The sequence below is a fragment of the Schistocerca piceifrons genome, chromosome 2 (assembly GCF_021461385.2).
Source record: "Schistocerca piceifrons isolate TAMUIC-IGC-003096 chromosome 2, iqSchPice1.1, whole genome shotgun sequence".
Lineage (NCBI taxonomy): Eukaryota > Metazoa > Arthropoda > Insecta > Orthoptera > Acrididae > Schistocerca > Schistocerca piceifrons.
In genome coordinates, this window is record NC_060139.1 from 945970128 (window position 1) to 945994722 (window position 24595).

The 24595-nt window shown below is 39.9% G+C and overlaps 1 protein-coding gene across 2 annotated transcripts in view; it reads left to right on the plus strand.

Moving 5' to 3' along the window:
* Positions 1-23537, plus strand: part of LOC124777117 (transmembrane protein 181) — a 218266-nt gene extending 194729 nt beyond the window's left edge. For both annotated transcript variants that reach the window (XM_047252401.1, XM_047252402.1), the window contains 4 exons: positions 3084-3233; positions 14972-15074; positions 23059-23283; positions 23373-23537. In XM_047252401.1, the coding sequence (XP_047108357.1) occupies positions 3084-3233; positions 14972-15074; positions 23059-23283; positions 23373-23503 (609 nt within the window). In that variant the 3' untranslated portion in view covers positions 23504-23537. The remainder of the gene's footprint in view (positions 1-3083; positions 3234-14971; positions 15075-23058; positions 23284-23372) is intronic.
* Positions 23538-24595: the final 1058 nt, after the last annotated feature.

Below are 24595 nucleotides of genomic sequence, written 5' to 3' on the forward strand. Positions count from 1 at the left end.
CGGCATATCATCATATTCCTGTTTTCCAGTCCTCAGGGATGCTTTCATTTTCCCTTGTTATACATTAGTGGATGTATCGTGTGTATTAGAGGTAGAATGCCACACTTTATAAATTCTGACACTATCCCATCTTCACCAGCTGCATGGTTATTTTTTAATTTATGTCTCATCGACTCCACCTCGTGAATTGTTGGTATTTTCGCTTCTTCCCTTTCTTCTTCTCTTGCCTCTCAGTTCTCCTCCTGTTCTTGTGGGTTCTTGATACCAGGTTTGAGTTGGTACTAAACATATCTTCAAAATATTTTGCCCATATCTGCAATATTTTTGTTCATCTCTAATTATCTTACCATTTATATTTTTACATGCATTTTGTGTTAGTTGAAAATTTTCTCTGTTTGATTCTAATGGATGATACAATTTTCATGTTTCTTTCTATTTTTAGTTCTTCTATCTCTTGAAATACAATTTTCATGTTTCTTTCTGTTTTTAGTTCTTCTATCTCTTGAAATTTTGCTTTCGGTCATTCCTTTTTTTCTTTTACTTTCATATCACATGAGCATTTGATCTTAATTCCTTATACACATTTCTTCTTGTCGCCCTCCATGTCATTCTTCGTCTTGCTGCATTTTTGTGTTCTGTTGCTAGTCTACATTCATCATCACACCATCTATTTCTTTCCTTTTTCCTTATCCCAATTCCGCTGCCTCTTCCACCACTTTCTGGAGCCTGCTCCACCTATCTTGATTTCCCAGTGGTTCCTCACCAGATGTCAGACATCTTTAATTTTTATTAAGTTGTTTTTACATCTTTGGGATCATTTAATTTTTCAGTAATACAATTTGCTTTTATTTATTACAGATAACATCTCTTTCTCAACATAGTGGTCTGAATCACAGTTTGGAACCCAGCAGCTACATACATCTATTACTGACATGGAATATTGTAATTTTACTAACACATAGTCTGTTTCGTTAACTATTCTACTTGACTTCTATATTCCAAGATGTATTCATTTTTATGGAAAACAGGTACTCTTGATGAGTAAATTACTTGTAGCACCAAACTGACATAACACAGCTCCATTCTCATTAGTTTCATCATGTAAAGTGTATTTCCCTGGCACTCTCAGCATTCATTTCGCTTAGCCTCTGCATTAGAGGCTCCCAAAACTAGCAATAGGTTGTAGTTTTGTACATGTACTTTCATGATCTTCTCAAAGCTGTTCTTTTATTCTTTCTTCTGCTTCCATTATTGGTGTGTATACTGTTATTATTGTCACAGTCCTGAATTTCCCTCCTGTTCTTGGTCTGCTTAATCTTTCATTTATAGGTTCAAGTTCCAAAAGACTTCTCCTAATCTCTTTTTATTATACACCCTGTTCCAAATGGACTTGTTCTTCTTTCTGGTCCACTATACAGCAGAGAATACTGAGATGTATATATCTGTCAAAGCCCTTGCAATCTCACTTCTAGTAGGAACACAATATTGTACTTAAACTTCCCAATATCTTCAACTGTTTCTTTCGTTTTTCTGTAGTTCATCATTTTTTGTATATTCCACATTGCTATTGCCAAATCTGTTGTCCATTTCCTTTGCTGAAGTCATTTCTGTACATTCCAAGGCTCCCATTGTGGTTCTGTAATATGACACTTTTACATTGTGACTTTATCGGCTCCCCACCCAGTGTCCGTGCTGGAGGACTTGGATATTTTTATTGTTTATTCCTCTAGGAACTTTGAATTTTCTACATCTTTTGAGCTCTCCTATCCAGTAATGTGGGACACACTTTGTCTGGCTCCTCTGCTGAGGCCTGTCTGGCTTGGGAGGCCCTGCCAGTAGCTAAGCTGCTGCTGGCGTAGCCCTCAGCTTCTCTGAAGTACACAAACTCTGTTGCTTGACAATGAAAGTGTCTTTGAAAAGGTGGTGTCCCATGGGAGGGGTGTGAACAAACACTGTGATTTATTGTTATGTCCTTTATGAAGTTAACCTAAAGTTCATCTTTAATTTTTGAGGAGTAAGTTGTGTCTGAAAGGTTTCTTTTCCAATAATTAAATTTTAATTAGCTCTTTAGTATTTTTTATGATCTTCATATGAGTTGGTTGTAGAAGCCAAAATTGTCATTGAAAGTACATGGAAATAACTGCCTTAATGCTCCCACTTCAGAGTATTGTATGGTTTATAAAATGCGATATTAAACCATAATGTTTCTGTATTATCAAACACATTGCTAATGAGAGAAACTTGACTTCATTGTCTGTTTTACTCAAGATATCAGTGTTGTCAACGGAATTCAGTGTCAGAGGTTGAAAACTTTCTTTTAGGTTGAAGCACTGTGTGTGAGCTTTCATATAGTTTCTGCTGTGCTAAACAGCATATACATATAAAACAGTCATACCAAACTTGTTTGATGTGAAATTCAATCACAACAGTTCTGTAGAGTGATTTTAATATTCTGTGCCCTTGCAAAACTAGGAGAATTGTCTCAGGTGTTCAACATTTCAGTTTCATCACATGATAACCATTTCAAACATAGCTGAAAAAATAGAAGATTCAGCATTAAGAGTTACTGGGCTTATGTGAAGAAAATTGCATAAAATTAATGTATTGGCAACAATTAGTGGGTTATAGAAGAGAAGCATATTTTATTCACAGCAAGAATTACAATTTCCTATTCACCATATAGCGGAGATGCTGAGTCGTAGAGAGGCACAACAAACAGACTGTTCCAAATAAAGCTTTCGCCAGTAAGGCTTTCGTCAAAAATAGACGACACACACACACACACACACACACACACACACACACACACAAAAGCAAATGCAGCTCACACACACACACGACGGCAGTCTAAGGCAACTGTGGCTTACAGGCTGAAAGCTGTGTTTGGAATAGTCTTTTTGTTGTGCCTATCTGTGACTCAGAATCTCCGCTATATGGTGAGTCACAGCTTTCCTTTTCATAATATTGTTACATGCCATCCTGGATTTTCCATTGTTTAATGTTTTATTCATTAATTCACAGTTCACAGTCTGTAAGTGTTTTTATGTTATGATATTCTTTTGAAAATGGGCTTGTTTTTGCAGAATGAACGACGACTTCTAACATTCTATTTTCCAAAAATGGTAATAGTTGGTATGTTGTGGTTCTCAGCCATTACTATGGCCACGTGGCAAAAGATAAATGAAGTACAAGATCCAACGTACAGTTACAAGTTGGACACTAGCCACTTTTATGTGAGTATTCCTGCATTCTGCTGGTTGATAGTTTTGTAACTGTATATTTTCATTCACCATAAGACTTCTCTAATCAGTACATATAATTAAACTTTTGATACTAGGGAAAGTCAACTGCAACTGCTTGCAGTGCAGTTAGCTGTGTTTCCTTACTCATTCCATTTGTAGCTCTGTTGCTATATGTCTCTATATGTTTCAAATTAGAGGTGTTAGAAAGAAAATTCTGTCACATCAGCAAATTCAACAGTACTACTTTGTATGTATGTGGTACTGTCAGCTGATGAATTGTCAGTGGTGTCAATTGCAGACTGAGTGATCAAGGCATAAGGTTTGTGCCTGTTTGATAACAGCCACATGCTAAATGCATGTGTCACTATGGTGTATGAGAAAGGGTTGCCAGAGTATATGACACACATGGAAGAGTACAAATGAATTGGTGATCACAGAGACTTAAGTAGTCCATTTTCTAAATTTTCCAGGAGAACAAAGAACTGTATATTGCTTCCAAATTGAGAACAAGTGTCATGATATTTTTTACTAGCTCAGCGCACTTGGTACTTTGCTGATGTAAAATATATGGCCTACGCAGATTTTATTTTATTTTTTTAACTGGGTTTTCAAGTTCCTTTCATGTTGCAACACTTTCTTTATATCCAACCAAGAAGCAAAATACCAATTTTCATAGATTTAGCTTTAAAAAATTTTTAATATATCAAAATATTTCCTTAAAAATTTTTGTCCACTATTTCCCCCATTAGTGGTCGAATTTCCATAACCATAAACAGTGAAATAATTTTTTTTTTATTTCTATCAGAGAAAGTAAATACAAATTTTCATGGGTTTACCTTTGAAAACGCTTTCATCGTGAAATAATTTCCTAGAACTTTCCTTCCCTGTTTCACCCGCTTAGGGGTAGAATTTCGAAAAATCACTTCTTAAATGACACCTGCGGTATTAGATCAACACCATCTCCAAATATCAAGTGACTATCTGTTGCGGTATGGACAGGGCGATGATGTGTCAGTAGGTCAAGGCATTGTCTCTATGTATTTGTATAGATATATGCATCTTATATACAAGGGGTATTCGGAAAGTAAATTCTGATCGGCGGTGAAATGGAAACCAGAGTGAAAATCAAATATGTTTTATTTGCAACAGTAAGCTACAACTTCCAGATATTTGTCTACATAATCACCCCTCCAACTGAGACATTTGTTATAGCATTGTACCAACTTTCCAATACCCTCATCATAGAAATCCATGTATGTGCCAGAATGTTGTCTTCATAGCCAGTGGTTCATGAAAACAGATGAAACTCAGAGGGGGCCAATTACGGGCTGTATTGTGGGTGATCAAACACTTCCCATCGAAAATGCTGCAGAAACATCTTCATTGCTCCTAGAGAATTATCTTCAAGAAGGAAACACATGACATTTATGTTATATGGGCTGCATAGCTTCAGGTGAAATCTTATCAGGCCTCGTACTTGGTGGGGGATACTATTTTCTTGGCACCTTCATGTGCTCACTGTGCAATCAGAACTGAAAAGAGTGACATGATGTGATAGACTGGCATACTAGAGACACTGCCCATCACATCTGTGCAAAGTTTCATTGGATTTTTACAGTGGTTTCCATTCTGCGATCGATCGGAACTTCCTTTCCAAACAGCCCTCATAGAAAAATACAATGACGTGAGTAACTTCTCAATTTGGTTTCAGTTGCAGTTTTCAAAAGTAAATATTCAGAAAAACCTTACATTGTGTCTGCACTAAGTGAATAATGCTTGAATGAATTTAAAGAAAAAAATATTGTATTTACAGGATATAAATATTTTATAATCAAAGTTAATGGAACTCATTCAGCTATATTTCCTAGATGAAAAACAAACATGGAAACATTACAAAACACATGACATTTTCAGCACTTTTTAAAAATACATGTTGTAAATATAATGCCATACAAAACAGCACACTAGAATTTTTTTTTCAGGAAGACAAGCAATAAAATCTAGTGAAATCCTGTTGTATAGCTGGGTTCTGTGTGGGACATGGTAGCCGATGCACAGTGACCAATTTTCATCCAAAGTGCTGGGTGAGTTCATTCGTTTTTTCAGAAGGGGAAACTGACAAGTTCACAATATTTTTGCTGGTTGGCGATGAAAGAATCATGGTACACACCCTGCAATATTTCTCAAACAATTTTATGGAAACTATTTGGTAAAAATATTTCATTTTTGCGTTACTTATTTGTCAGGTTCATAACGATATGACCACCATTTCATTAATGGTCATAGTTATAGTGATATTTACATGGACGTAAGACACTGCAAGGCATATGAAAAAGTTTGCAATGAAAATTAGGGATTACAATTATTTTGGGTTGGTTGTGTATTATATAATACACACATCAAAAGAAGTTTTCCATCAACCCAGTTCCCAGAACTCCTGAAGATAGATGTTGACTGTGGATACTGTCACTAAACCTGCCCAAAGATGTAAACAACTATACATGAGCTGTGCCTATTAGATAGAGGGGTTCCGACAGCTGATCAGTTCCAGTCGTTACACAGGAAGGAGGTTCATGGTTCATGTTGTCTTTAAACATGCCTAGATGGTCAATACCAAGGTTTGATCACGTCCGCATTGTTACTTCGTGCCAGGAAGGGCTCTCAACAAGGGAAGTGACCAGGCATCTCGGAGTGAACCAAAGGCGATGTTGTTCAGACATGGAGGAAACTCAGAGAGACAGGAACTGCAGTGAATGACCACTACCGTAGAGGAAACTCAGAGAGACAGGAACTGCAGTGGATGACCACTACCTACGGATTATGACTCGGAGGAATGCTGACAGCAATGCCACCTTGTTGAATAATGCTTTTTGTGCAGCCACAGGATGTGGTGTTATGACACAAACTGTGCGCAGTAGGCTGCATGATGCGCAACTTCACTCACGACGTCCATGGCGAGGTCCATCTTTGCAACCACAACACCATGCAGTGCGGTACAGATGGGCCCAACAACATGCTGAGTGGAACGCTCAGGATTGGCATCACGTTCTCTTCATCGATGAGTGTCACATATGCCTTCAACCAGACAATCATCGGAGATGTGTTTGGAGGCAACCCGGTCAGGCTCAATGCCTTAGACACACTGTCCAGCGAGTGCAGCAAGGTGGAGATCCCTGCTGTTTTGGGGTGGCATTATGCAGGGTTGATGTACACCACTGGTGGTCATGGAAGGCGCCGTAATGGCTGTACAATACGTGAATGCCATCCTCTGACCGATAGTGCAACCATATAGGCAGCATATTGGCGAGACATCCGTCTTCATGGATGACAATTTGTGCCCCCATTGTGCACATCTTGTAAATGACATCCTTCAGGATAACATCGCTCGACTAGAGTGGCCAGCATGTTCTCCAGACATGAACCCTATCAAACATGCCTGGGATAGATTGAAAAGGGCTGTTTGTGGACGGTGTGACCCACCAACCACTCTGAGAGATCTATGACGAATCACCGTTGAGGAGTGGGACAATCTGGACCAACAGTGCCTTGATGAACTTGTGGATAGTATGCCGCGACGAATTCAGGCCTGCATCATTGCAAGAGGACTTGCTACTGGGTATTAAAGATACCGGTGTGTACAGCAATCTGGACCACCACCTCTGTCTTTGTATTGTGTTACAACATGCACTGTGTGGTTTTCATGAGGAATAAATAGGGCAGAAATGATGTTAATGTTGTCCCTATTCCAATTTTCTGTACAGGTTCTGGAACTCTTGGAACTGATGTGATGCAAAACATTTTTTAATGTGTGTATATTGTTGCATTTGAAATTTAGCTCAGCTTTTTTTTTTTTTTTTTTTTTTTTTTAGGCTTTGGTGAAGGTCTCAATTCATCACCAGTCTCGAGAAAGTTGTGATCGTGCTGTGCCTGTGATAAAACCAGAGTGAAATGTCCATAATATCTTACCTCATACTTCATAAGTAATAAGAGATATCTGAAAGAGATTTTGGCAAATGATAATACACAAAGAGGAGAGTATTTTGCCATATGTTAATTATGCAGAAATTCATTGTGTGCCGTGCTATTCGACTAACTACAGACTTTCAATGAAAGGATTTAATTTTTAAGAGCCACCAATAGCTGGTGAAATGAGAAAATCTGTGGGTTTGGGAACAGCATGATTGAAGACATTACATGTTATTTTTGTACAGAGGTGTGCTTTTCATAAGCCACTGACCTTATATTTCCTCAGTTCCTCATTTAATAAACTAATAAATAATTGTCTCAAAATTCTCTCACAGTTGTGTCTGCACAATATGTTAGTGATGTGACAGCAAGAGGACTGTATAGGTTTTACTCAAAATTCGCCACTCAGGATTCTTCTCTGAAAGTTACAAATGATTAATAGGCCAAGCATAAATAAATTGCTGCATTTTCAGTGGAATTCTTTTTAGATACTAACCAAAGCATACCACCCCTTCTACATCCAGATTGTGCAATACCTTGGCCCACATACCACTCTCCATGCAAGTATGTAATATTTACAAAAAATGTGAGCTTCAGTTTAGAATGGCAATTCCCACCCAGCACTTGACATTTTCCCTACAGTGCCTGACCCTAATCCCCACCACTATAGCTGTCCCCACACATGCCCTGCTGACTGCACATCTGCCGGCCATGGTATTTTGTGTGGAGTGTACAGAGTGTTTCAGCAGGAACAGTGTATGCTTTAGGAGGTGGTAGTATAGACAACTTTTTCGTTGGTTACAGAGATAAATTTGAATTTTGTATGTTGATATGCCAGTTGCTTTGTGTTTATTTGTGACTGTCGTTTTTGTTTTGATTTTGAAGTTGTCCTGGTGTTTATATAATTGAATTTTTCAACTCTAATTGTGGTTGTGATCTGTTGGCCAATTCTACTGTATTAAGTATTCTATACATATTTACAGATGCTGAGTTTGCTGATATGGTATTTGTGTATGGGTTTTGAAATGGAAACACTGGTGCTGTTTGTAGAGAATACAGTAGACAATTGCCTAACTGCAGGATACCCAATTAAGAGTGTTTATTCATGTTTTCACTACACTGTGTGGAACTGGTGCAATGCCCAGGAGTCATCTGAAGGTGCAAATTAACATTGTGTGGTAGAATGTGGTCCTTCAACAAGCACAGATTGAATTTTTACATGTACTGGTGTTCCACATAAGTTCTCTCTCTCAACATATCCTGAACTCTCGCATCTGGCTTCAGCTTCCGCTAACCTGTTCCCACTGCCTCCCTTTTCCTTTCTCTCATTTGTCCACACCACCCCTTCTACATCCAGATTGTGCACTACCTTGCCCCACACACCACTCTTACCTCCCTCCAATGTGCCCCCCCCCCCTCTCTCTCTCTCTCTCTCTCTCTCTCTCTCTCTCTCTCTACGCCTCCCTCCTTCCTCCCCCTTCCCCCTCCCCATTCTGCTCCCCCTCACTTTCCCCCATCCCTCTCTAATCCTACAGAACTTTTTGCTTTACTCTTTTCATCTTCTACAGCCAGGGAGTCATTTGACAAAAAACCTACCTCTTTCTCACTGCCCTCTCCTTGTCTCCTTCCTTACCTTCCCCACCCCCAACACTTCAAGCAGCTGCCTTCAGTAATTGAGTATCAATAATCAGTCTTTCTGTGGCCAGGTAGTGTTCATTTCAGTGTCTGTGTAATTGTGTGTGTGAATATGTGTAAATTGGTGTGAATGTTGTTTTCTGTTACATGTTTTTGTGCTCCATGCATCAGTCTGCAATAGGTGGGTGGTTGCCTTTCCTTTGTTGTATGTATTGCTCCATCCAAGTATTTCCATTATTATCATACAGGGTGTTTCAAAAATGACCAGTATATTTGAAACGGCAATAAAAACTAAACGAGCAGCGATAGAAATACACCGTTTGTTGCAATATGCTTGGGACAACAGTACATTTTCAGGCGGACAAACTTTCGAAATTACAGTAGTTACAATTTTCAACAACGGATGGCTCTGCAAGTGATGTGAAAGATATAGAAGACAATGCAGTCTGTGGGTGCGCCATTCTGTACGTCGTCTTTCTGCTGTAAGCGTGTGCTGTTCACAATGTGCAAGTGTGCTGTAGACAACATGGTTTATTCCTTAGAACAGAGGATTTTTCTGGTGTTGGAATTCCACCGCCTAGAACACAGTGTTGTTGCAACAAGACGAAGTTTTCAATGGAGGTTTAATGTAACCAAAGGACCGAAAAGCGATACAATAAAGGATCTGTTTGAAAAATTTCAACGGACTGGGAACGTGACGGATGAACGTGCTGGAAAGGTAGGGCGACCGCGTACGGCAACCACAGAGGGCAACGCGCAGCTAGCGCAGCAGGTGATCCAACAGCGGCCTCGGGTTTCCGTTCGCCGTGTTGCAGCTGCGGTCCAAATGACGCCAACGTCCACGTATCGTCTCATGCGCCAGAGTTTACACCTCTATCCATACAAAATTCAAACGCGGCAACCCCTCAACGCCGCTACCATTGCTGCACGAGAGACATTCACTAACGATATAGTGCACAGGATTGATGACGGCGATATGCATGTGGGCAGCATTTGGTTTACTGACGAAGCTTATTTTTACCTGGACGGCTTCGTCAATAAACAGAACTGGCGCATATGGGGAACCGAAAAGCCCCATGTTGCAGTCCCATCGTCCCTGCATCCTCAAAAAGTACTGGTCTGGGCCGCCATTTCTTCCAAAGGAATCATTGGCCCATTTTTCAGATCCGAAACGATTACTGCATCACGCTATCTGGACATTCTTCATGAATTTGTGGCGGTACAAACTGCCTTAGACGACACTGCGAACACCTCGTGGTTTATACAAGATGGTGCCCGGCCACATCGCACAGCCGACGTCTTTAATTAATGAATATTTCGATGATCGTGTGATTGCTTTGGGCTATCCGAAACATACAGGAGGCGGCGTGGATTGGCCTCCCTATTCGCCAGACATGAACCCCTGTGACTTCTTTCTGTGGGGACACTTGAAAGATCAGGTGTACCGCCAGAATCCAGAAACAATTGAACAGCTGAAGCAGTACATCTCACCTGCATGTGAAGCCATTCCGCCAGACACGTTGTCAAAGGTTTCGGGTAATTTCATTCAGAGACTACGCCATATTATTGCTACGCATGGTGGATATGTGGAAAATATCGTACTATAGGGTTTCCCAGACCGCAGTGCCATCTGTTGTTGAAAATTGTAACTACTGTAATTTCGAAAGTTTGTCTGCCTGAAAATGTACTGTTGTCCCAAGCATATTGCAACAAATGGTGTATTTCTATCGCTGCTCGTTTAGTTTTTATTGCCGTTTCAAATATACCGGTCATTTTTGAAACACCCTGTACATACAAGAGTATGGACAGACATTGCATGTGGGCATCCTGTATCCTTATTATTTACAGTGGATTCAACACCTCCGAGGAGGAGATGAAGGTAGGCAACTGAAATTTTGTCATTGGTTAGTTGCAAATCGCTGCAGAATTCCATTAATATCCTTTATTAGAGCAGCATTCATTTGTGAAAGAAACTGTAATACTTGTAACTAATACTGGTGGACCACCAAAAACCCACTGTGTTTTGAGGAGAAACATTTTCAAGAATCCTTTGTGAATGTATGGTGTGGTATGCTAGACAGTTGTGTTGCTACCCCGTTATTTAACAATATTAGAGAAGGAAAGTTGCTACTCACCATATAGTGGAGATGCTGAGTTGCGATAGGCAAGAGATTCACACAATTATAGCTTTTGGCCATTAAGGCCTTTGTCAGCCATTGACACACACATACACACACACACACACACACACACACACAGACACACACACACACACGCAACTTGCACACACGTCTGCAGTCTCAGACAACTGAAACCACACTGCGAGCAGCAGCAGCAGTGCATGATGGGAGTGGTGACTGGGTGGGGGTAAGGAGGAGGCTGAGGCGGGGAGAGGGAGGGATAGCATGGTGGAGGTGGCGGACAGTGAAATGCTGCAGTTTAGATGAAGGGCAGGAAAGAAAGTGGGGAGGGGGGGAAATAAGTAGCGAAAAGGAGAGAAATAAAAACAAATGAAAAGACTGGCTGTGGCAGTGAAATGACAGCTGTGTAGTGCTGGAATGGGAACAGAGAAGAGGTTGGATGGGTGAGGACAGTGACTAACGAAGGTTGAAGCCAGGAGGGTTATGGAAACATAGGATGTATTGCAGGGAAAGTTCCCATCTGTGCAGTTCAGAAAAGCTAGTGTAGGTGGGAAGGATCCATATGACACAGGTTGTGAAGCCGTCATTGAGATGAGGGATATCATGTTTGGCAGCATGTTCAGCAACAGGGTGGGCCACTTTGGCCACAGTTTGTCATTGCCCATTCATGCAAACAGTCAGCTTGTTGGTTGTCATGCGTACATAGAATGCAGCACAGTGGTTGCAGCTTAGCTTGTAAATCACATGACTGGTTTCACAGGTAGCCCTGCCTTTGATGGGATAGGTGATGTTAGTGACCGGACTGGAGTAGGTGGAGGTAGGAGGATGTATGGGACAGGTCTTGCATCTAGGTCTATTACAGGGGTATGAGCCATGATGTAAGGGCTTGAGAACAGAGGTTGTATAAGGGTGGACAAGTATATTTTGTAGGCTCGGTGGACGGCGGAATACCACTGTAAGGAGGGTGGGAAGGATAGTGGGCAGGACGTTTCTCATTTCAGGGCACGACGAGAGGTAATCGAAACCCTGGCAGAGAATGTAATTCAGTTGCTCCAGTCCCAGATGGTATTGAGTTACTGTCCGCCACCCCCACCATAGTATCCCTCCCTGCTCCAGCCTCCTCCTTACCCCCATCCAATTGCCACTCCCATCGTGCACTGCTGCTGCTGCTCGCAGTGTGGTTTCAGTTGTCTGAGACTGCAGACATGTGTGCAAGTTGCGTTTGTGTGTGTGTGTGTGTGTGTGTGTGTGTGTGTGTGTGTCTGTTACTGACAAAGGCCTTAATGGCCAAAAGCTATAATTGTGTGACACTTTGCGAACAGGATCTCTGCTATATGGTGAGCAACAACTTTCCTTCTCTAATATTGTTACATTTCATCCTGGGTTTTCCATGGTTTGATTTTTACCCCAATATTTGAAATTTCGTGAGAATGGGCTTCTATCATTATTGGAAGAGGTTTCTTTCATGCAAAAGACGGATATGTTTTTCCAGCTTAGAATTTTTATTTGAACTAATCTACGCTACCACCTAAAATATTTACTATACTTTCTGAAACATCCAATATATTAATACTGAAGAGCCCCAGAAGGGCACGTTGAGAGCTGGGAAGCTACATGAAATCATCAGTAAATTTGTTGACAGTTTCAAGTTCCCTCCATTGTGAATCATATTGAAAGTCCATCTATTTACTAGGTAAAAATTTAACTTTCTGTTGGGCTACAATAGTCTTTCAGAGTGATTTGAGGCTTAAGGACTTTCTACAAGTTATCAAAATCCAAATTATCGGGATTCAAATTATGACAGTTGAAACTAAGCACATGGATATTTGAGTATGGCTACATACTGTTCTGGAACATACAAATGGTCATGTTTCTTGATTTTTTTTCTTTATTATAGCTAAATCTCAACCATAGGGAAGAAAGAAATGGCATTTAATGAAAAAATAATGCATCACTTTTTTGAAGCATCTCTTCTTTGGCACACCCTCAGTGCTACTTTCACTGGAGCTACTTATGAAATTTCTTCAGGAAACAGCACAGTCTTTGAAAGTGGATATAATGAGAACACATTGTTGTAAGCTCATCCTGTGTCAAAACTGAACACAGATGCATAGTACCATGCCACATCATTGTGATTCCATCTAACGATTGGAACAAAAACCATACGAGTTGCTCTCTGGCATTATTTCTGTAATAGTTGAAGGCTTCAATGTCCCAGTATCTCCAAATGAGGCAATTTATGTTGACCCCAGACAAGTGCATCAATGCTATAAAATGTGTACAAAAAGTCCAAAAGTAAAATAGTTGACCAACAGTCCAATTCTGAATGTACTGCACATACTGCAGCTGTACCCCTTCCGTGTCACAAATTCAGCTCACTTTTGACCTCCTACCATGTTTAGCTGATAATTACTGCAGTAATGTGTGGGAGTGGACATCAGTTTCACACCCATGTAGCTTTCACTAATGAAGCCTTTCATTAAACAGCCCAAATAACTTGTTTGGGATTATGCAAATTTTAATGCCACAGTTATAAGACTATCAGCAATTATATGAATTGTGAACAGTTTTTTAATTGGCATGTATTTGCATCCATACAAACAAATTTAATGAGTATACTGTATTTGTAAGAGAAAACCTCCTGCATATATCAGAACATGGCCTTTTTGTTTTTTGTTGGAGATGTGTGTCCAATGTGAATTTGAGTAACAGTTTCCTAATTGTTTCCAGAACATCAGCAACCTTGTTTTGGCTGCCAGCAAATATCTTAGGTTAGAACCTTTAACTGAAGGGCTTCCTTACCAATATTGCTTACCTTATTTTGATGCTTCTGTGATTTTCCATTATACATAAAAGTTTGTCTGATCATTATCTTGTAGAGAGTCTGTTAAGAAAAGGAAAAGAGAAACTTAAATTCTTTATGCAGCAGTGAACTGTCCTGGTGTCTTGCACTGTATCCCTCACAACCTCATTGTCTTACAGCATCAGTATTTCATTTATTTTCCAACCTATTATTATTTGTGTCCTGATGATTTTTGGAGCTGGTGATTCTTGCAATGTCTGACTTATAGGACTTGAAATTCTTGCTCGACAGCTGAGAAAACATTTATGAAAACTTCTGAAACAAGCAGCCGATTGAAATGGTACACTGGTTAAAGCATTGACCCCACATCTGGGGCACTGGTATTCATTTCCCTGTGGGGCCATCCAGAATTAGCTTTTCCATTCTTTTCTTAATTGTTGTAAGGCAAATGTCACATTCATTATTCAGAAAAGGACATGATAAATTTCCTTCTCCATCTTTCCCAAAACCCATCTGTTGGCTCCACCTGTGATGACCTGATTATCAGCAAATACTAAATGTCTGCCTCCGGTGAGACCTACATTCCCAACACGGACATGTCTGTGAAGTTTTAAAGTGGTAGTCACAAAATTTGGTAACATGGGGCTGTTGCGATGTACAGCTTGGCATACATAAATGAATTCATCTTCTGCAAGCAGTCTTTCCATTCAAATCACAATCTTTTCAAGTCTCACAGGAGGCGTGCCAGAGATAAGTCCCTGCAGTCACACTATCCTCTGTGTCCTCGGTGGGTCAGATGGATAGAGCGTTTGCCATGTAAGCAGGAGATCCTGGGTTCGAGTCTCGGTGGGGGCACACATTTTCAACTGTCCCCGTTGACTTATATCAATGCCTGTATGCAGCTAGGGGTATTCATTTCATTGTAATGTCATTCTAACGAGCTCCATGGTCACCGATGGTATCTGTTCTTTTGGACATGATTAAAACAATATCATTTCTCAATGCAGAAAGTGTAGACCTCTTTAGTAACAAGCTAGGATCATTTCTATTGTTTTAATCCCAAGACAACATTATTCACACACTTTTTGTGTTATTGATCATTAGTTTTAAGTAGTTAGGCTTATGTCAGTCAAATAATTCAAAATCGTCCTACTTCTGCTCAGCTATTTTAATTTTTGTTTCAGGGTTTCAAGGTTTTTTTCTTCATAGCATGTGGTGTCTATTTACTGTACCTGGTGTGCCTCATATTGAGGGCATACAGTGAACTTCGTGCCATGCCTTATTTTGGTAAGTTGTTCCTTGTAACTTAAGTAGTTCCTCCAGTTTCATTAATTCCTGTTTGCTAACCCAAGATACTATAACAAAGGACTCCCTGATTTTAAAATTAAATAACGTGAGTACAAAGACTGCTAGAAGAATGTAAATGGCCATGTTTATTGTGGAAGGTCTAAGAATTTTATTTTATTATTATTTTGAGCTTTTCCCCATTACAGAGGCTTATCTCCAACATAATAATTTACTTGGAAATTACAATACAAACAATAAACGTTCTTAAACTATAATCTCAAAATATTTCTCCAGGTGTTTCCATCTTGTGTGTCCTCTTCCTCTGCGCCCATTCTCCTCATTATGTGCTGTACATTTTGGAGCCAGGTTGTCATAGGTCGTCCTCTTCTTCTTCTCCCCTCCGGTTCCCACTCCAGTATCAGTTTTGGTATTCTGGTTTTCTCCATTTGTCGTACATGCCCATACCACTGTAATTTCTTCCTATCCATTACGTCATATATTCTTTCTTTTATTTCCATTCCCCTTATTACTTCGGTGTTCCTTATCTTTTCTTTCCTGGAGATTCTTGCCGATCTTCTCCAGAAGTCCATCTCTAGAGCTTGTAATTTTTTAATGTGCTTCATGTTAATTGTCCAGGTCTCCGTTCCATACAGAACCACACTCTCTAATATGGATTTGTATATTAATTTTTTAGTTCTGCTCATTACATTTCTGCTCCATAAGACTGAGTTAAGCATCCCAATGACCCTCCGTCCGCTACTAATTATTTTATTGATTTCTGACTCTGATTTTCCCTCGATTTCTAAAATGGATCCCAAATAACAGAAAGTGTTTATCTTTTTGATTTTCTTTCCTTCAATGTATAGCTCATCTGAATCATTAGTCAAGTATTCTGTTTTTTGGTCATTAATCTTCAAACCCCAAGTTTTGTATGCTACTGCTAGTTGATTGCTCATATAGTTAGCATCCTCCCATCTTGTGCTACGACTGCTTGATCATCAGCAAATAATAAATGATGTAGGTAAACTCCATCTCTTATTTCTAATCCCATACTATTACATTTACGAGACCATGTTCTACGGCTAATATCTATATAGATTTTAAATAATGATGGTGACATGGGACAGCCCTGTAAAAGGCCTTTGCTTGTTCTAAATTTCTGTGAAAGTTTATTACCAACTTTCACTTGGCAAATGTTATCTTTATACATCTGTTGTATTATTTTAATCAAGGAAGGGTTTATGTTTGCCATATGTAGTGCTCTCCAAAGTAATTTTCTTGGAACAGTATCATACGCTTTTTCTAGATCTATGAAAATTAAGCCTATATTTTTTGATTTTTCCCTAAGTTTCTCCAAAATCTGTCGTAATGTGAAAATATGGTCTACACATGAGATCTCCCAGCCGTGAATCCACATTGTTCTTCTTGGGTTCTAAAATTTTTTTCTCTCAGAATTTTATACAGAAGTTTTGAAATAGTAGTCACAAAATTTGGTAACATGGGGCTGTTGCAATGTACAGCTTGGCATACATAAATGAATTCATCCTCTGCAAGCAGTCTTTCCATTCAAATCACAATCTTTTCAAAATCTTGTAGTGTGTCTATGGAAAGGGATTCAGCTGTCACACAGATTGTTAGTTAATTTGTCCAGTGCAGTGGGATAGTTCTGGTAGGCAGTGTCTTTCGATATACCCCAAAAAAGTAGTCACAAGGAGTCAGATTGGGTGAACATGGAAGCCAGTCCACACCTGTGCCATTGAATTTGGCTTAATCCATGGTAGTAATCCCCCGTCTTCCAAGGACCACTCGATACCTGGTCGGTCTTCCCAACAGTTCCTGTGTGGCAACAAATTGTTCAAAAATTTCCACTTAGGGCCAATAATGCCTCTGCTGTATCCCACACCCCAAACAGAAACTCTTCACACAAAACACCAGTTTTGCTTCTTCACTATCATTCAGGTGGAAGCGTGTGTCATCTGCGAGCGTGAGCCAACATCAGATCCTTCATTATTAATTACTAGCAGCAGTGTCCGACATTGCCCAGGATGTTTAATATCTGCCACACTAAGTGATTGGCCCTGAGTCTTGTTGATTCTCAGAGTGGATGCAAGCCATGTGGGAAACTGCAATAGCTTTAAATCAAAGGCCATAATTGAGTTACTGGGTGTCAATGCAATGAATGAATACATCTTCACGTACAAAATTCATAAATATCGGGTTCTAGGTTTCTGGTTCTGATTTTTGCAAATATGCAAGGTATGTAAGAAAATTAATGGAACTGACTAACAACAGTGCAAACAATCTGGCAGTGCAGTGTTGTTCTACTTGTGTAGATTGGTCTGTTCATCTCTTCCAGATGCTTAGTCTGAGAAACTGTCAACCAAGCATTTTACAAAGATGTCCTTGAAAGATTCAGGAAAAGGGTGGATCGAATGAGACTGCACATGCAGACAAGTGGGTGCTGCATCATGACAACATTCCATGTCACAAGACACTTCCATCATAGAATTTTTGACCTCAAAGGGCATTCCTGTTGTGAATTTTAAAATTTTCCCGGCGAATTGACTGTTCAAGCAAATTTTGGGCTTGGAGCCGGTCGTCGTTCAATACTTCACACGATATTTCAACTGGGCACCTGCCAGTCATCTTCAGGTGAGCCGTCGCAGACTGGCGAGAACGTCCTCCGTTCTGCAGTATATAGCGTACTGTAACTATTCTGCACACGCGTCGAAAACTTGATAGTTGAACCACACTGCCCGCCAGCAGCGCCCTCACCGGTGGAATAGCGGAACTCGGTCGCCCTCTGCGTTGCTGTTTGCCACGGCCATTGACGCACTCTGTCGTCTTCGATTTGAGCAAATCGTGGAGATGATGGGATTCCATGCACTGTCCAGCTGGTAGCTGCTGTCACGGTTTAACAGATTTTCCACCAGTCGTATTTCTACGGATTCTTTAATAATGGAGTCCCAGCAAGACGTTGCTGTGGAAAAAATCATTGTTTTCTCATACTCCATTGAATGTCCAGTGGAAATACAATGTTCAGCAATAGCGGACTTGCTTGGCTGCAAAAGGCGGGTGTAACGTTGATGTTCACTGCAGCGTTCTTTCACGGTGCGTGTGGTTTGACCTATGTAAGCCATACCACATTGGCACGGTATCTTGTAAATTCTGGCCTTTCATAGTAACAGATTGTCCTTAACTTATCCCACAAGGTCCGCAATCTTCGATGGAGGGCGGAAAACCACTTTTACCTGAAATTTTCGGAGGATTCTTGCTATTTTGAACGAAGTGTTGCCAACAAAAGGAAGAAAAGCTAAAGATTGTTCTGGCATGTTCTCCTCTTTATTCTCTTCCTGCTTCTTAGTTTTAACTGTTAGTGCCCTGTTAATCTGCCGGATGGAATACCCATTTTCGCTGAATACTGTCTTTAGATGGGCGAGTTCTTGAGGTAAGCTGTCTAGATCTGAGACAGTATGAGCTCTATGAACAAGTGTTTTAAGCAAACTCATGGTTTGTGATGGGTGATGGCAACTCGATGCTTGCAGGTACAAATCAGTATGAGTGGGTTTCCGGTAAACTGAATGCCCTAGAGAACCATCATTCTTCCTTCGAACCAGGACATCCAAGAAAGGCAAACAACCATCTTTCTCTATTTCCATGGTGAACAGGATGTTGCTATGAATGGAGTTGAGGTGATGTAGAAACTCCATTAATTTATCTTCTCCATGAGGCCACACTATGAAAGTGTCATCCACATACTGCCAAAAAACTGTTGGCTTCAGGGCAGCTGATTCAAGCGCTCTCTCTTCAAAATACTCCATAAAAAGGTTGGCCACCAAAGGAGACAGGGGGGCTACCCATGGCGACACCGTCAGTCTGTTCAAAATATTTTTTTGACGCATGCACAGAATAGTTACAGTACGCTATATATTGCGGAACGGAGGACGTTTTTGCCAGTCTGCGACGGCTCACCTGAAGATGACTGGCAGGTGCCCAGTTGAAATATCGTGCGAAGTATTGAATGACGACCGGCTGCAAGCCCGAAATTTGTTTGAACGGCATTCCTGTTGTTCCACAGCCCCCCCCCCCCCCTCCAATTCATCTGATATAAATGCTCGTGTTTTTTCTTTTCCTAAAATTGAGAAGTGTCTTAAAAGGATCTCATTTTGGGGTTCTGGAGAACATTCAAAAGAATGTGACTGACTTGTTATTAAGGCCCTACCAATTGAAGCCTTTCAGCACTGATACCAAGGCAAGAACAGTGAATCTGCCAGTATGTAGCTGCTGAAAGGGACAAGATTGTTGTTTGAAAAAAATAAAAGATTTGATAGATACGAAATCAGTCTTATTACTTTTCTCACACACCTTGTTCACCAATTTCACGCCAAAAGTTTAGTAATAACAATTATGTCATAGATTATGCTTTGATTCTTTTTTAAATTACAAATTAAAGTAATATAACTATAATGTGTAATGTACCTTTCAAGGGATTGTGTAATGTACCTTTCAAGGTATTTATGTCCGGAAATGCTTGGTTTCCATGCTAGAGACCGTTTATTCAATCACACTTTGCTACAGAGACTGATATCTAATGGGCACTGTACCATGCAGCCACAGTTACAGTATCCATGGTTTCCTCCTAGATGATGGTACTATTCCTCATACATCATGCCCAAACTTACTCTCCTCCCATATTAATTGGCAACATTGTGTCCAATGCACTTCTCTTGCTGACTCACCCGGTGGTGGTTGTGCTACGGCATTGTACACTATATTCTGTATTCAAATCTAGAGCTTGCTGACAAAGTGTTTGCTTACAGAAAGGCAAATGGCAACGGGCAGCGGACAGCAAGGTTGTATCAGGAGACCTGTCCCTGCCAGCAACCCCAGCATTAAATGTTTGCAACAGGGTTTTGCCGTTTGTCTGAGACAGGGTCATTTCCGAAAGCAGGAAATCGTGAAAGACATACCCATAATGTTCAGACACAAGGCTTGGAGGAAAATGTGATTAAGACTGTGGAATGCGACTGCCATGTCAGTAACAGGCAGTCGGGCTGCCAGTGTGGGGTAAGCCAGATGACCATGTGGAACATTCTCCATGACAATTGTTACTGGCCTTATCATGTACAGTGTGTGCAGGTCTTACAAGTGACAGACTTTCCACATCACGAGCAGTTTTGTCACTGTTTCTTTGCCAGGCAACCTCAATACTGGGATTTGTGTCATACATCCTATTCATGAGTGAGACCACCTTTATGCAGAGTGGTATCTTTCAACATTCAAAACAATTATCAGTGGGATAGTATGAAGAACCCCCATAGTATGGTGGTAGTGAATCATCAACATTGATGCGACTGGAATCTGTAGACCAGGATAATTGGCAACCGTACTTTGGGACGTCTTCCTTCCACATCGTCTAAAATGCCGGAACTATTGGTGTTTCTTGCGGGCGACTTTGCCTCCCCTGCTGGAAGAAGTGCCATTGATGATTCGAAAGGTTTAGCCCACTTTGCCATCAATGTCCTGACACATCTCGATAGTGTCTTCCCTAGTCAATGGACCAGATGAGGGGTTCCAGTTGCATGGCCTGCTCGTTCACTGGGTCTCAGCCCATTCAGTTTCTGGTTATGGGGCCATCTCAAAAGTATCACGTATAAAGAGCCCATTCCAGATGTGGAGACACTGGAGCAGTGTATTCATGCTGTCTTTGACATTGTTCGGATGCAACCTGGCTGAGTGAACATGTGAGATAAGAACATGCTACGGTGTACACGTGCATGCCTTGAGGCATGTGAAAACCATTTTCAACACATACTGTAACCGTGGCTGCATCGTATAGTGCATATAAGGCCACAGTCTCTGTAACAATGTAGGATTGAATAGATGGTCTGTAGCGTGGAAAACATGTGTTTCCAGACATAAGTTCATTAGACCTCATTTGTTCCGTATTCTTTCATCAATCAATCACCCTGTATATGAGTCTGGTTTGCAGGGACAGGCATTTGCCACACAGCAACAAATGACCCGGTAACTTTGTGGATTTTGAATGGAAACGTGTAGACTGTTTCTCAGTATTGAAAGCTTGCTGGAGCACTTCAAACTGTAATCCTTCAGATGGATATTCTCAGAAGTTGCTAAATAAGTTCAGAAAGTATGATGACATTTTCAGAAATAACTACAGTTATATGGGGCGGCCACACTGTCTGTTTGGTTTTGTTGATGAACTTACGAATGGTTTTCTCATCCTTTTGGAACTTAATCATGTTTGAAAACTATACCTTATTGCTGCAATACTTTGTTCTAACCTGTGATATTGCAGTACCATAAACTCTTTGTTATTCAATGGAATACTTCTACATCTACATCTATACTCTGAAAACCACTGTGAAGTGCATGACAGAGGTTAAATTTCCATTGTTATTATGGCTTTTTCCCGATCCATTTCCATATGAGGTGTAAGAACAATGATCACTTTAATGACTGTGCACACCCTGTAATTAGTCTAATCTTGTCTTTGTGATTCCTGTGGGAGTGTTAAGTACAGGGTTGTAATATATTCTTAGGTTCAACACTTAGGTTGGTTCTAAAAATTTTCTGTCTTCGTGGAATAATTTTCATTTGTCTTCAAGTGTCTGCCTATCCAGTTCTTTCTTCGTGTCATTCTCCTGTGGGTCGAACAAACTTGTGACCATATTTGCTGCCCTTCTTTTATCCATTCATTATCCCTTGTTAGTCCTATTTGGTACAGGTCCCACACACTAGAGCATTATCGTAGGATGAGTCATATTAATGTTTGGTCTGCAGTGTCCTTTGTAGACTGATTATATTTTTCTAGTATTCTACCAGTTAACCACAACCTGCCACCTGCTTAACCTCCAACTGACTGTTCCATTTCATATCCCTACAGGTATTTGTATGGACTGGTTGCTTCCAGTTATGACTCTTTGATATTATTATCGAGGGATGCTATGTGTTATTCCCTCCCCCCCTGCCCCCCCTCCTTCATTTTGTGAAACGCATAATTTTAAAGTTTTGGACATTCGAAGTAAATTGGCAGTCTTTGCATCATTTTGAAACCATATCACAATCTGACAGTTATCTGTACCGCTTTTTTCAAACAATGCTTCATTATAAATAACTGCATCATCTGCAAAAAGTGTGAGGTGACTGTTAATATTATCTGCAATGTCATTAATATACAACATGAATAGCAATGGCCCCAACACACTTCCCTGTGACCCACCTGAAGTTACTTCCACATCTGATGATGACTCTCCATCCCAGATAACTTTCTGTGTTCTCCCTACCAAAAAATCCTCAATCCAGCCACAAATTTTGCTTGATACCCCCAACATGATTTCAACTAGTTCCTTCGGTACCCTTATATCTTTTCATGTTTGAATGGTGGAATACATTACTCTGGGCCTTGGAGTGCAATTTATAGGCGCTACGCTACATGTTGTGATTATAGTGCCATCTGTTGGTAGATTTTGTAACTACTATTTTGAAACTGCTGTATAAAATTCTTAAAGCTTTCACATTAAACACACCATTTGTTGCATTCTTCTGTCTGTCTTTATTTTCATGTTGTCTACATTTATAATGAGAGTCCTTTGTTGGACACTACACTTCATCAGCAGAATAAGGAAACAGTAAGGCCTATCTTGTAACAACAGTAAAGTAGTCACAAGTATGGAAACCTGCAAAAAAGATCTGTGAAACACGAAACCTTAAAAAAAATTGATTATTTGTAAAACAATAAAAATCTATATGTATTTAATACCTTATATAATTCCAATTATTCAGGAATGTCTTCTGTTCTTAATTAATTCACATGGTAGTGGAGATACTTCAAACAATGCACCTTTGTAGATTACACTACATTTCACCATTTACTATTTTATAATTGTTTCATGCAACCTTTACCAGTTTGCTTTTGCTAGCTGTCATAAGGTGTGTCACTGTTCCTCTGTTTTTGTTCCAGATATGCGGCTCAAATTTTTGACATTGTTGATGCTTATTGTCTTGGCAGTAAGTCTTACAATAACTGTACTTAGATTTGGAGTAGGTATACTGGAAGATAATTTTGTCGCAGAATTATCTACCAACTACAAGAATTCTGCAGAATTTATGTCATTTTATGGCCTCCTCAATTTCTATTTGTATACAATGGCATATGTGTATTCTCCTTCAAAAGGAACAATATTTGGTAATTATGTAACCATAAAACATCCTTGAAGTGTAGCTAATTTGAACAGTGCAATATGTTTGTCTAATGAGATGTTTTTTTCATTGCAGAATCTCCCATTACCAAAGATAATCCAGCATTTTCCATGATAAATGACTCTGATGAGGATGTTATTTATGGATCTGATGAGGAAAGTAGAAGACCACTTAATCGTTGCAGAAATGATGATGACAGTGATTGATTGAGAATTTTTTACTGCTATTTGATTATTACCTGAGGACTGTTGTATTAAATAAATTGTTTTTATGTAAAACAAATACTAATGTAGTTTGTGTTATTTTTCTAATCCCTCCATATCAAAAAAAGGGTATCTCAATGGTTTATACTGTTAAACACTGATACAGCTTTGTCGTGTGGTGTATTTTAAAGTAAAATTTCCTTGTACAAAAATGAGATTAAGGGTAGAAGACTTGTTTAACAAAACAACATAGTATTAAAAATTAAGCTACATGTAGGACTGTTGCTAAAAACCTACTCTTTTCTTTGCTGACTGTGAATCTCCAAGCACTGTTGAAAAATTGTTTGCCTTCACTTAGCATCTTCATGGAAAGGCTCTCCAAAATAAACATTAAAGTATTTTTATTTTTATTTGATTGTATTTATTTAATGTCAGCAACACATACATGAACAAAAAATGACAAACAAAATCTTGGGAAAGGGTTGCCTTATTTTCTTCACCTTAACCTAGCTCTTATTTAAGCTTATGCTCTTGGTGTGTGTTCTATTTAACACCAGTTTAATTTAGTGTCATTCAACCATAGCAGTGTAATGGGTTACAGGATCATGTTTTAAGAATTGTATCAGTTGTTAATTAGAGAACTACCTACAGAGATTCCTTCAAAAAACTTGCAATTTTGGCAACAACAATGTAGGAAAAGATAGAATGCTACTTGCCTTAAAGAAGACATGTCACGTTGCAAACAGTCACAATTAAGACACTCACATAAAGCCTTATTCAGTAAAAGAGAAACACATACGCCCACCATCCACACACAGACACATACACTAGCAAGCACATTCCACGCACACATGACTGCCAACTCCAGCATCTTGGGTTGTAATGCAAGCAGCAATCTGGAGGGGGTGGGGAAGGGCAAGTGGAAGGGGAAGAAATAGTTGTGTACAAGTGGGGAGAGAGATGAACGCTGTCTGGTGGAGTGTGCAGGGACTAGACTACCAACAGGCACAGCCTCAGGAGGCTGTGGCATAGGAAGGTGTGGAAAAAAGGAGATAAGTGGGGAAAGATGGATGGATGAATTTGCTGAGGGCTGCA